The sequence below is a fragment of the Bos mutus genome, chromosome 22, assembly GCF_027580195.1.
Source record: "Bos mutus isolate GX-2022 chromosome 22, NWIPB_WYAK_1.1, whole genome shotgun sequence".
Lineage (NCBI taxonomy): Eukaryota > Metazoa > Chordata > Mammalia > Artiodactyla > Bovidae > Bos > Bos mutus.
In genome coordinates this window covers 61,249,946-61,261,517 of record NC_091638.1, presented here as the reverse complement: position 1 = coordinate 61,261,517, position 11,572 = coordinate 61,249,946, and the positions used below count along the sequence as shown (strand labels likewise).

At 60.7% G+C, this 11,572-nt stretch overlaps 2 protein-coding genes across 5 annotated transcripts; one reads left to right on the top strand and one right to left on the bottom strand.

The window, feature by feature from the left end:
- Positions 1–149: 149 nt before the first annotated feature.
- Positions 150–5,234, top strand: POLR2L (RNA polymerase II, I and III subunit L). Its single transcript, XM_070359680.1, has 2 exons — positions 150–389; positions 4,970–5,234. Exons 1-2 carry the CDS (start codon positions 295–297, stop codon positions 5,076–5,078), a joined length of 204 nt encoding a protein of 67 aa, XP_070215781.1. The 5' UTR covers positions 150–294; the 3' UTR covers positions 5,079–5,234.
- Positions 5,235–6,324: 1,090 nt separating this feature from the next.
- CD151 (CD151 molecule (Raph blood group)) lies at positions 6,325–11,561 on the bottom strand. Of its 4 annotated transcripts, none has more exons than XM_070360214.1 (9): positions 11,409–11,561; positions 10,415–10,478; positions 9,521–9,630; positions 9,233–9,424; positions 8,782–8,856; positions 8,162–8,266; positions 7,900–8,058; positions 7,711–7,797; positions 6,325–7,014 (listed from the first exon to the last, which is right to left on the bottom strand). In XM_070360214.1, the coding sequence occupies exons 3-9, from the start codon at positions 9,602–9,604 to the stop codon at positions 6,955–6,957; spliced, it is 762 nt and encodes a 253-aa protein (XP_070216315.1). In that variant the 5' UTR covers positions 9,605–9,630; positions 10,415–10,478; positions 11,409–11,561; the 3' UTR covers positions 6,325–6,954. The 4 variants fall into 4 exon arrangements, with proteins under 4 accessions (XP_070216315.1, XP_070216312.1, XP_070216313.1 ...); XM_070360211.1 differs by having other exon boundaries at positions 10,415–10,515; positions 11,409–11,450; XM_070360212.1 differs by lacking the exon at positions 11,409–11,561 and adding an exon at positions 10,824–11,055 and having other exon boundaries at positions 10,415–10,515.
- Positions 11,562–11,572: the final 11 nt, after the last annotated feature.

Here is an 11,572-nt window from a genome sequence, read left to right as displayed (position 1 = left end):
GTAGGCCGGGACGTACCAAGGCGCGTGCGGGGGATCCCGCCGCGGACCCGCCCCCGACCTGGACCCCGGACCCCGGACCTGGACCTCGGACCCCGGACCTGGACCTCGGACCCCCGCCCGGGCGGAGGAGCCGCCGTCGCGGCGGGAGGCGGAGGCCGGCGGCGCCGGGCGGCCGCGGGAGGTGCACGGGCCGGGCCGGCACCCCCGCGCCATGGGCGCGCCGGGGCGGAAGCGCCGGGGGATCCGGGCGTCGGGCCGCCGGACCGCGAAGCTTCTGGCTCTCGCGCCGCCGCCATGATCATCCCTGTTCGCTGCTTCACGTGTGGCAAGATCGTCGGCAACAAGTGGGAGGCCTACCTGGGCCTGCTGCAGGCCGAGTACACCGAGGGGTGAGCGGCGCGCTCCCGGCCGCCGGTCTGCGGGGCCCGGGGTGGCGGTTGGGGGCCCGGCCTGCGGGGAGGGTTTCCCAGCCTGCGGGGCCCGGGGCGGGGGCGGGAGCGGGGGCGGGGGGGCCCGGCCTGCGGGGCCCGGGGTGGCGGGTGGGGGGCCCGGCCAGCGGGGCCCGCGGCGGGGGCGGGGGGACCCGGCCTGCGGGGCCCAGGGTGGCGGGTGGGAGGCCCGGCCTGCGGCGTCGGCGTCTCGGGCGGGTGTCGAGGATCCAGGCTTGAGGGGTTGGGGTCTTGAGGCGGCACTCAGGGGTCTCGGCCTCCAGGTCAGGGGCAAGGGACGTTCATCAGATCCCAGGTGACCCTGGCAAGGCTTTTATTCCCCGAGCCTTTGCCAGCCCTGTTCTGCAGACCTGCTCTCAGGAAAGCGTCTCCCACCCCGCAGTTCAGGCAGAGGAGGGGAGCTGGTTGTCAAGCGCTGGTGCCTGGGGACTCGAGTATCCTGGCTCCACGCCTCCACCGCAAATAGGCCCCTGGCCACCTCTGTTCATCAGCTCCCTAAGGTCTCCCTGCTATGAGGCCCATCCCTGTGTCCTCAAAGACATTGATGCTGGGAAAGGTTGCAGGGAAAAGGAGAAGGGACCGGCAGAGGAGGACATAGTTAGGTAGCATTATCAACTCAATGGACAGGAATTTAAGCCAACTCTGAGAGATAGTGGAGAACAGAGGAGCTTATCGTGCTGCGGTCCATGGGGTCACGGACACGACTGAGCGACTGAACAACAAACCGTGTCCTGCAGACTCACGGGCTTTTTTAGGACATCGGACAAGCTTCTGATCACATAGCCCTCATCATCAGGCTTTTGTGGGGTCTCTTTTCCTTGTTTGCCCCTTGGCACTGCAGTTACCGCCTTACTTGTCTGAGTTTACCCTAGATGAGAGTCTTACTTTGGTCCTTGTGCGGACAGCCCCATCTTTATCAAAATGTGAACCTCGGGGACCTGGAGCATGCCAGCCAGGCGGGGTTCTCAGTGCAGCTGGTTGGGTGGACTGGGAAGCACCAGACGGCCTTAGCATTTGCACCAGGCTCCAGGGAGGCTGCTGGAATGACGACAGATCAGATCAGATCAGTCACTCAGTCGTGTCTGACTCTTTGCGACCCCATGAATCGCAGCACGCCAGGCCTCCCTGTCCATCACCAACTCCCGGAGTTCACCCAGACTCACGTCCATCGAGTCAGTGATGCCATCCAGCCATCTCATCCTCTGTCGTCCCCTTCTCCTCCTACCCCCAATCCCTCCCAGCATCAGAGTCTTTTCCAATGAGTCAACTCTTCCCATGAGGTGGCCAAAGTACTGGAGTTTCAGCTTCAGCATCATTCCTTCCAAAGAAATCCCAGGGCTGATCTCCATCAGAATGGACTGATTGGATCTCCTTGCAGTCCAAGGGACTCTTTCTCCAACACCACAGTTCAAAAGCATCAATTCTTCGGTGCTCAGCTTTCTTCACAGTCCAACTCTCACATCCATACATGACCACAGGAAAAACCATAGCCTTGACTAGACAGATCTTTGTTGGCAAAGTAATGTCTTTGCTTTTGAACATCCTATCTAGGTTGGTCATAACTTTCCTTCCAAGGAGTAAGCGTCTTTTAATTTCATGGCTGCAGTCACCATCTGCACTGATTTTGGAGCCCATAAAAATAAAGTCTGACACTGTTTCCACTGTTTCTCCATCTATTTCCCATGAAGTGATGGGACGGGATGCCATGATCTTCGTTTTCTGAATGTTGAGCTTTAAGCCAATTTTTTCACTCTCCACTTTCACCTTCGTCAAGAGGCTTTTTAATTCCTCTTCACTTTCTGCCATAAGGGTGGTGTCATCTGCATATTTGAGGTTATTGATATTTCTCCCGGCAATCTTGATTCCAGCTTGTGTTTCTTCCAGTCCAGCGTTTCTCATGATGTACTCTGCATATAAGTTAAACAGGGTGACAATATACAGCCTTGACGTACTCCTTCTCCTATTTGGATCCAGTCTGTTGTTCCATGTCCAGTTCTAACTGTTGCTTCCTGACCTGCATACAGATTTCTCAAGAGGCAGATCAGGTGGTCTGGTATTCCCATCTCTTTCAGAATTTTCCACAGTTTATTGTGATCCACACAGTCAAAGGCTTTGGCATAGTCAATAAAGCAGAAATAGATGTTTTTCTGGAACTCTTGCTTTTTCCATGATCCAGCGGATGTTGGCAATTTGATCTCTGGTTCCTCTGCCTTTTCTAAAACCAGCTTGAACATCAGGAAGTTCACGGTTCACATATTGCTGAAGCCTGGCTTGGAGAATTTTAAGCATTACTTTACTAGCGTGTGAGATGAGTGCAATCGTGCAGTAGTTTGAACATTCTTTGGCATTGCCTTTCTTTGGGATTGGAATGAAAACTGACCTTTTCCAGTCCTGTGGCCACTGCTGAGTTTTCCAAATTTGCTGGCATATTGAGTGTGGCACTTTGACAGCATCGTCTTTCAGAATTTGGAATAGCTCAACTGGAATTCTATCACCTCCACTAGCTTTGTTTGTAGTGATGCTTTCTAAGGCCCACTTGACTTCACATTCCAGGATATCTGGCTCTAGGTCAGTGATCACACCATCGTGATCATCTGGGTCGTGAAGATCTTTTTTGTACAGTTTTTCTGTGTATTCTTGCCACCTCTTCCTAATATCTTCTGCTTCTGTTATGTCCAACTATTTCTGTCCTTTATCGAACCTATCTTTGCATGAAATGTCCCCTTGGTATCTCTGATTTTCTTGAAGAGATCCCTAGTCTTTCCCATTTTGTTGTTTTCCTCTATTTCTTTGCATTGATCGCTGAGGAAGGCTTTCTTATCTCTTCTTGCTGTTCTTTGGAACTCTGCATTCAGATGTTTATATCTTTCCTTTTCTCCTTTGCTTTTTGCTTCTCTTCTTTTCACAGCTATTTGTAAGGCCTCCCCAGACAGCCATTTTGCTTTTTTGCATTTTTTTTCCATGGGGATGTTCTTGATCCCTGTCTCCTGTACAATGTCACGAACCTCATTCCATAGCTTATCAGGCACTCTATCTATCAGATCTAGGCCTTTAAATCTATTTCTCATTTCCACTGTATAATCATAAGGGATTTGATTCAGGTCATACCTGAATGGTCTACTGGTTTTCCCTACTTTCTTCAATTTGAGTCTGAATTTGGCAATAAGGAGTTCATGATCTGAGCCACAGTCAGCTCCTGGTCTTGTTTTTGCTGATTGTATAGAGTTTCTCCATCTTTGGCTGCAAAGAATATAATCAATCTGATTTTGGTGTTGACCATCTGGTGATGTCCATGTATAGTCTTCTCTTGTGTTGTTGGGAGAGGGTGTTTGTTATGACCAGTACGTTTTCTTGGTAAAACTCTATTAGTCTTTGCCCTGCTTCATTCCGTATTCCAAGGCCAAATTTGCCTGTTACTTCAGGTGTTTCTTGACTTCCTACTTTTGCGTTCCAGTCCCCTGTAATGAAAAGGACATCTTTTTTGGGTGTTAATTCTAAAAGGTCTTGTAGGTCTTCATAGAACCGTTCATCTTCAGCTTCTTCAGTGTTACTGGTTGGGGCATAGACTTGGATTACTGTGATACTGAATGGTTTGCCTTGGAAACGAACAGAGATCATTCTGTTGTTTTTGAGATTGCATCCAAGTACTGCATTTCGGACTCTTGTTGACCATGATGGCTACTCCATTTCTTCTGAGGGATTCCTGCCCGCAGTAGTAGATATAATGGTCATCTGAGTTAAATTCACCCATTCTAGTCCATTTGAGTTCGCTGATTCCTAGAATGTCGACATACACTCTTGCCATCTCTTGTTTGACCACTTCCAATTTGCCTTGATTCATGGACCTGACATTCCAGGTTCCTATGCAATATTGCTCTTTACAGCATCGGACCTTGCTTCTATCACCAGTCACATCCACAGCTGGGTATTGTTTTTGCTTTGGCTCCATCCCTTCATTCTTTCTGGAGTTGTTTCTCCACTGATCTCCAGTAGCATATTGGGCACCTACTGACTTGGGGAGTATCTCTTTCAGTATCCTATCATTTTGCCTTTTTATACTGTTCATGGGGTTCTCAAGGCAAGAATACTGGTTTGCCATTCCCTTCTCCAGTGGAGCACATTCTGTCAGATCTCTCCACCATGACCCACCCATCTTGGGTTGTCCCACGGGCATGGCTTAGCTTCATTGAGTTAGACAAGGCTGTGGTCCTAGTGTGATTAGATTGACTAGTTTTCTGTGTGTATGGTTGCAGTGTGTCTGTCCTCTGATGTCCTCTTGCAACACCTACCCTCTTACTTGGGTTCCTCTTACCTCGGGCGTGGGGCTGGCAGCCTGCCCCAGACTCTGCCCCGAGATGCCCCAGGCCAGGTCTGGGTGCTACGCTGGTGCCCGCACACAGGAGGCTTTGAGGGTGACTGCGGCCGCGTCTCTGGGAGGGGCAAGGGGGCTGCTTCCGCCGGGCGAGGCCCTCTGTCTGCCAGGAGGAGCAGGCTGCAACCCGGTTTCTCCCCACCTGCAGGGACGCCCTGGATGCGCTGGGCCTGAAGCGCTACTGCTGCCGCCGCATGCTGCTTGCCCACGTGGACCTGATCGAGAAGCTGCTCAACTACGCACCCTTGGAGAAGTGACCCCGCGATGAGGCAGGCGGTGTCTCGCCCACGGCTTGTTCCCCTGGGGTGTGGGGCGCTGGAAGCCACGCCTGCCCATGGCTCTGTTGGCGTGGGTCTTTCTCTCTGGAAAGAACTGTCTAATAAATGTTTCTGAGGACTGCCAGGAGGTCCTAACAGTTGGTCTGGCTTTGTGGGCTGCCCCGCCGGTTCCTGGGTTCTACTTGGTGCATGAGGCCACTCGCAGGTACCCGAGGCCCTCACGGCCCAGGAGGAGGGTGGGCCTTCCACACAGCAGAGCTCGGCACGGGGCTTCCTTCCTCTGTGGGCGCACTTGGCCCCACAGAAGGCACAGATGTCACGAGTGCTTGAGGTGGGAGCACCGGCGTCCCACAGTGCTGTGCTGGGTGCCCTTTGGCCGAGAACAGAGGTTCCCACCTCCTCCCCCAGTATCTAAAGCACCAGACTTGCTGAGCTCCGAGTGCCGTGCCCCCTGTGGTCACAGCTGCGCATCCTGAGTGTGCTGCCGCCAGAAGCTTGCAGGCTCCACCCGAGGCAGGCAGGCAGCTCCGCTCCAGAGGGCACGCGCCTCTGTGGCCAGCCCCGAGACCCCACAGTAGGTGGGGGGTGCCCCGAGGCAGCTCTCCTGGGCATCTGTTCTGAACGGGCTCTCGGTGCCCAGGCGTTAAGTGCGTTGCCCTGAAGACCAACTAGAGAGCTGTCTGGCGGGGGCAGGGGTGGGGACAGCTCATCCCGGTCCAGCTCAGGCTGAGGCTTCAAACCAGAAGCTGTCACTTTGGCGGGGCTCAGGCAGGCCCTGGTGCCTCCAGCAGCTCAGGGCAGGAGGGAGGCAGCCTTCCTGAGGCCACCTGCCCAGGCGTCTGATGGGTGGTCTCTGCAGAGACCAGGCCCAGCACCCTTCTCTGGCCCCGCCCTGCCGGCAGACGTCCTGCCAGACCCCACCTGACTCGCTCCCAAGGTCCCTGGTCCCTGTGCGGTGGCCAGACAGGCCTTTGGAAACCGCAAGCGGTCCAGTCACCCGCTCCCTGGGGTCTCAGCCCCGCTCCCTCGGGGCTCTGCCGCATCACCAGACCTGCATCCAGGGAGTAGCTGAGCTCCTGCGGGGCCTGTCTGCAGCTGGCCCAGCCTCTGTCCCATGGAGCCCCGTGTCCGCCTCTTGCGGCCCTGGGGGTGGGTCTGTTCACTCTGCCGACGTGACAGCCCTTGGAGACCAGAACTACCTCTGTCAGTGAAGTCATCTCAGCCATCCATTCCACAGATGTTTATTGAGCACCTATCAAGTAGCAAGAGCAGTCCTAGGCATGGACTACAGCAGTGACTATAACCCTCAGGGTCCTGCCTCTGGGGGAGTGTGACAGCGTGACCTAGTCAGTACGAGGCTGCAGACGGCGGTCAGCGGGGGAGCGGCCGAGGCCCAGCCCGGAGGGCTCTTCCCTGGTTGAGGAGGAGGCCCAGTACCCGGGGGGCCTGGGGGAGGTACCTGGGGCCTCCTCACCTGCTGCTGCCCAGCTCCCCGCACCAGCCCATTTCTGTCCAACTGGCACAGGCCTCAGGGAGCACCCCAAGGCCACGATCTCAGCCCAAAGGAGACGGTGGTGGGAGGGGGTAACCCCCAGCCCAGCAGATAGGTGGGGCTGACCTTAGGTCTTGGGACTTTGGTGTGTAGCTAAAGGCACTTGAAGCTGCCTCTGGGCTTGGGGGTTCCCGGAGGGCACGGTGATGGCACAGTGGGGGTCCAGGCAGCAGAACAGTCTCCCCGGTAGGGGACGGGGCAGAGTCGCCGCCTGGACCGCAGCACTCTGGCTCTCAGGAGTGTCAGTAGTCAACGCATGGTGAGAAGCTGCAGCGCACGGAGGGCGGGTGCCCGTGGACACACTCAGTAGTGCTCCAGCTTCAGGCTCTTGTACAGGCAGCAGGTGAAGAGCATCCCGAACACCTGAGCACAGGGCCAGCAAGAGCACGTCAGCCCCGGCCCGCAACACACATGGCACACGGGCGAGGCCCAGCCCCCCACAAACCTGCACACGGGTGATGCCCAGCCCCCCATGCACACCACATCTGTACACTGGCGATACCCAGCTCCTCCCACACACCTGCACACGGGTGATGCACAGCCCCCGCAACACACACAGCACACGGGCAAGGTCCAGCCCCCACCACACACCTGCACACGGGCGATGTACAGCCCCCCACACACACCGCACACGGGCGAGGTACAGCCCCCACCACACACCTGCACATGGGCGATGCCCAGTCCCCCACACACACCGCACACGGGTGATGCCCAGCACCCCATGCACACCACACCTGCACACGGGCGATGCCCAGCCCCCGCACACACACCTGCACACGGGCGATGTACAGCCCCCCACACACACCGCACACGGGCGAGGTACAGCCCCCACCACACACCTGCACACGGGCGATGTACAGCCCCCCACACACACCGCACACGGGCGAGGTACAGCCCCCACCACACACCTGCACATGGGCGATGCCCAGCCCCACACACACTGCACACAGGTGATGCCCAGCCCCCCATGCACACCACACCTGCACACGGGCGATGCCCAGCCCCCGCACACACACCTGCACACGGGCCATGCCCAGCACCCCCCCCACACACACACACCTGTACACAGGCAATGCCCAGGCCCACGGCCCCGATGATCCTCAGGTGCTCCTGGATGAAGGTCTCCAGCTTGGTGATGCAGCCGCCCTGCAGGGGTGGAGGGGCTGCTGAAGGTGGCGAGTCCTCCAGTCGCCTCGGGGACGGGGCCACCCAGCATCCCAGGCCGCTCAGCAGGCCCCACCGGCCTACCTCCACTTTGTAGATGTTGGAGGCGTGGTCCCGCCGCCCACAGCCGGGCACCACAGTCTTGCAGCAGCTGTCAGGGACCACTCGCCCGCCCGCCTCGCCCGAGCGGATCCACTCACTGTCCTGCCAGTCTCGCGAGTTGTTGCTGCCGCAGCAGTGGAACTGCAACAGGAACAGAGCTCAGGCAGAGCCCCGGGCCCAGCCCTGTGGTGGGGCTCCCGCAGAGGTCCAGGGAGGCCCCGCCCTGCGCCTCCCAGCCACCCACCTCCTGCTGCAGCTTGTCCACAGCGCTGGTCACGCCCTCGTGGCCCGGCTGGTGGTACCGCCTGGTCATGGTGTCCTTGAGGTTCTCCTTGAGTTCTGCATTCAGCTGGGGTGAGGGAGGGACAGCTGCAGCCTTGGTCGAAGACTCCGAGGTGGGGCAGGGTGGGAGTGGGCGTAGACCGGGAGCGGGGGCATGCAGAAGGACTCTGGGAAGGGCTGGGGTCAGGGAATGGGCGTTGGATGCTGGCTCAGACGGGTGGTTGTAGGCCAGGGGGCTGGGAGTCACCCAGATGGCCGTGGGCAGGGTCGGCGGCAGGGAAGGCACTCCAGATTCCCTGGACACCTGCCTCAGCCAAGCAGGCAGCTTGGGTGCGGAGGGCCAGCTGGCGGTCCCTGTGGCCCACCCTCCACCTGTGGCCCCGCCCCCTCTCCAGGGCCTGAGGGCGCAAGGCTCCGCACTGCAGCCTAGTGCGTCTTTGTCCTTCCTAGCCCACGCGTGTGTGCCCCTACACGGCAGGCCTGCACGTGCATGCCCTGCCTGTGCATGTGTGGCCCAGCGAGTGGGTGTCCGTGTCCCTAAGTGCACGTCCACGCCCTCACACGGCCTGTCCCAGCCCTCACCTGCTGGTAGTAGATGTAGGCCAGGGCCCCGGCAATGATCTCCAGCAGAAAGATGATGAGGAGCAGGCCGAAGTACTGGGGGAGGCGCAGGGACTCAGGTGGGCTGGGGCGCGGACACCCCCATTCCGTGAGGACACCCAGCGCCAGGCGTGACAGAGCGCAGCCACTGCCCTCAGCTGCCAAGTGGCCACACAGCGGCCCCCGGCAGCAGGTGAGGGCTGGGGGACCCCCAGGCCTCCCAGTGCTCCTCCTCAGGTGTCTTCCCTCTGCTGGCCCAGCTGGGATACGAGGACCCACAGGTGGGCAAGGAGCCCCTCCCAGGTGAGCACAGCAGAGTCTGTCCTGCAGTCTCACCCATCATTCCCTTCTAAGCCCTCCTAACCCAGAACCAACCCCGGGCAGCCTGGCAGGGAGCCCCACCCCCACCCTCGGTGCAGCAAGCCCTGCTGACCAGACGCAGCAGGTTCCTCCGCTCCTTGAAGGTGGCACAGCAGCCCAGTGCCCCGGTCACCATAACAACAATGCCCGCCACCACCAGGATGTAGGCTGTGGCCAGATAGGTGCCCGAGGCCAGCAGGCTGATGTAGTCGCTCTTGAGGGCCAGCGTCCAGATGCCCACGGCCATGACGGCCAGACCAGCCAGCTGCGGGCAGTGCACACCGGTCAGCACATCCGGCCCCGGGCGTGGACCCCCGGCAAGGCTCCTCCGAGGTCGGGGAAGGGGGTGCCCACTGCTCACCCAGAAACAGCAGTTGAAGGTGAAGAGCAGGTACTTGAGGCAGACGGTGCCACATGTTGTCGACTTCTCCCCAAACTCGCCCATCCTGGGGCCGGTGGGTGGGGGACAGGCTGCCCAGGAGGACAGCCAAACGCCAGCGGGGAGAGGAGCGGGGGACACGTGTCCAGACCAGGTTGGGGCCAAGCCAACCGCCTGCCTGGGTGACGATTCTGGGAGCGTCTGTGGGAACCAGGACCCCTCCCGGGAGGGCTGCACGGCAGCCCCCGCCATCACCGCAGCCAGGGCGGACGTGGTGCCCGCGGCCCAGCTGAAGCCTGGGGGGCCCGGCTTCCCTGACCAGCGCCCAGGGCACTGGGAGAGGCATGGAGGACCCCCAACCACCACCACGGGCTGACTCAGCCCTGCAGGCAGCCAGGTAGGACGGCCCAGCAGGCACCTCGGGTGAGCTCAGACAGGCCCCCCACACCACCCCACCCCAAACATTCCCAGGGCCCCACGTCACAGGGTGGCAGGATCCTACTGGCTGCTGGGGCGGGGGGGTGGGGCAGAAGCTGCTCAAAAGTAGACTGATCTGTGCTTTTCTAACTTAGTCCTATGGCCTTGGAGAAGGCCCTTAGGCCTCATAAAGGGCCGGCCTGCCTTCCTTCCAGCCAGAGCTGGCAGGCGCCACCCCCAGACCTGGGGGTCCTTCCTGAATGGGGACAGCCACACCGACCCAGGGGGAAGTGTCGCTCCAGCCTGTGCCCCTCCCCAGAGCCACCCCACCCTCTCCTTTCTGGGTGTCTGCATGAGCGGGGTGGAGACACAGAGGGCAGAGGAGCCCTGGGGCCCTGTTTCCAGACAGACACAGCACCTCCCCGAGCTGGACTTCTAGCCGCTGCGCCTAGCACTCACCTGGCTGGTGGGATGGCTCCTCTGTAGGGCAGGTAGACAGAAGTTCCCGCCTGAAGAGGCTCCACTAGAGGGCCAGGGACAGGCCACAGGTCAGGCTCAACCTGGATGGGCAGGATCCCACCATCCCTCCTTGTAGCTGACCCAGGTACTGGCCGCGAGCTGGCCGCGTCCGCCCCGCCCCCCGCCCGCGGAGAAGGGAGCGGCCAGGCCCGGTATTTTGGCCTGGGCTAGGGCGGGGCAGGGCAGAAGACATTTCTGGACAGTCCGATCCTGGGAGGGGCCGCACGCCTCCTCCAAGCCCCTTAGTCTGAGCCTTGGCACCTGGCCTGTAACTGGCCCTTCCCCCACCAAGCGGCAGTAACTGCCGCCCGGGAAGAAGAAAAAGTGCAGAGCCCCCGCGCCGGCGGACCTGGGACTGTCCCGGGGTCCGGGGTCCTGGGAAGGCTGTTTCCAGGCACAGGCTCCACCCGCACGGCCCGCCCTTGGGCGAAGGGCTGAGGAGCGGGCCGCCTTTCCGAGAGTGCCCGGAGGAGGTGAGCCCCCAGGGAAGGGCCAGCCAGAAATAGCTCCCGAGGCCCTGGACACGGCCGCCCCACCCCCGGCTCCCGAAGCCCAGCCGGGCCTGTCAGCGGCCCACGCCCCAAGGTGGGGGACTCCCAGCTCGGCTCCCGCCCGGCCGGTGAGGAATTCGCGCGTCACCGCGATGAAGTCACCGCCGCCGCCACCCCCACGCCCAGGCGGGGCGCACGGCCCGCCCACTCGCACCGGCGGAGAGGAGGGCACCGGTGTTCGCGCAGTGCGTGGGGTGTTCGGGAGGAGCCCCCGGCCCGAGGGGGCCGCAAGGACCGTCCGGAGACCAAGGAGGCGCCTTGCCCTCGCCCGGCGGACCCTCGGCCCGCCGGGCCTCCGGGCACTCGTCTACCCCCGGTAGGAGCCTGCGGGGCCGCCAGGCGCGCAGCTTCTCCCGGTCGTCGGTGCCCGGCGGTGCACTCACCGGCCACGCGTCCGAGTCCGGCGGGCGGCGGGCGGCGGGGTCGGCAGCGGCGGCTGGGAGAGCAGAGAAGACACAGCCGGCCCGGGCCTGAGACCTAGACGCGAGGTGCCGCCCCGGGCCCCGCCCCGAGCCCGCAGGCCCCGCCCCCGGCCGGCGACGCAGGC

Bases quoted from the DNA above. Each gene is read 5' to 3' on its own strand.
- POLR2L (XM_070359680.1), top strand. From the start codon at position 295: ATGATCATCCCTGTTCGCTGCTTCACGTGTGGCAAGATCGTCGGCAAC. The intron at 390-4,969 runs GTGAGCGGCGCG...CCCCACCTGCAG, and splicing joins CAGGCCGAGTACACCGAGGG to GGACGCCCTGGATGCGCTGG.
- CD151 (XM_070360214.1), bottom strand. From the start codon at position 9,604: ATGGGCGAGTTTGGGGAGAAGTCGACAACATGTGGCACCGTCTGCCTC. The intron at 7,798-7,899 runs GTAGGCCGGTGG...CCACCCCTGCAG, and splicing joins CCAACATCTACAAAGTGGAG to GGCGGCTGCATCACCAAGCT. The intron at 7,015-7,710 runs GTGTGTGTGTGT...CCCTGTGCTCAG, and splicing joins TGGGCATTGCCTGTGTACAG to GTGTTCGGGATGCTCTTCAC.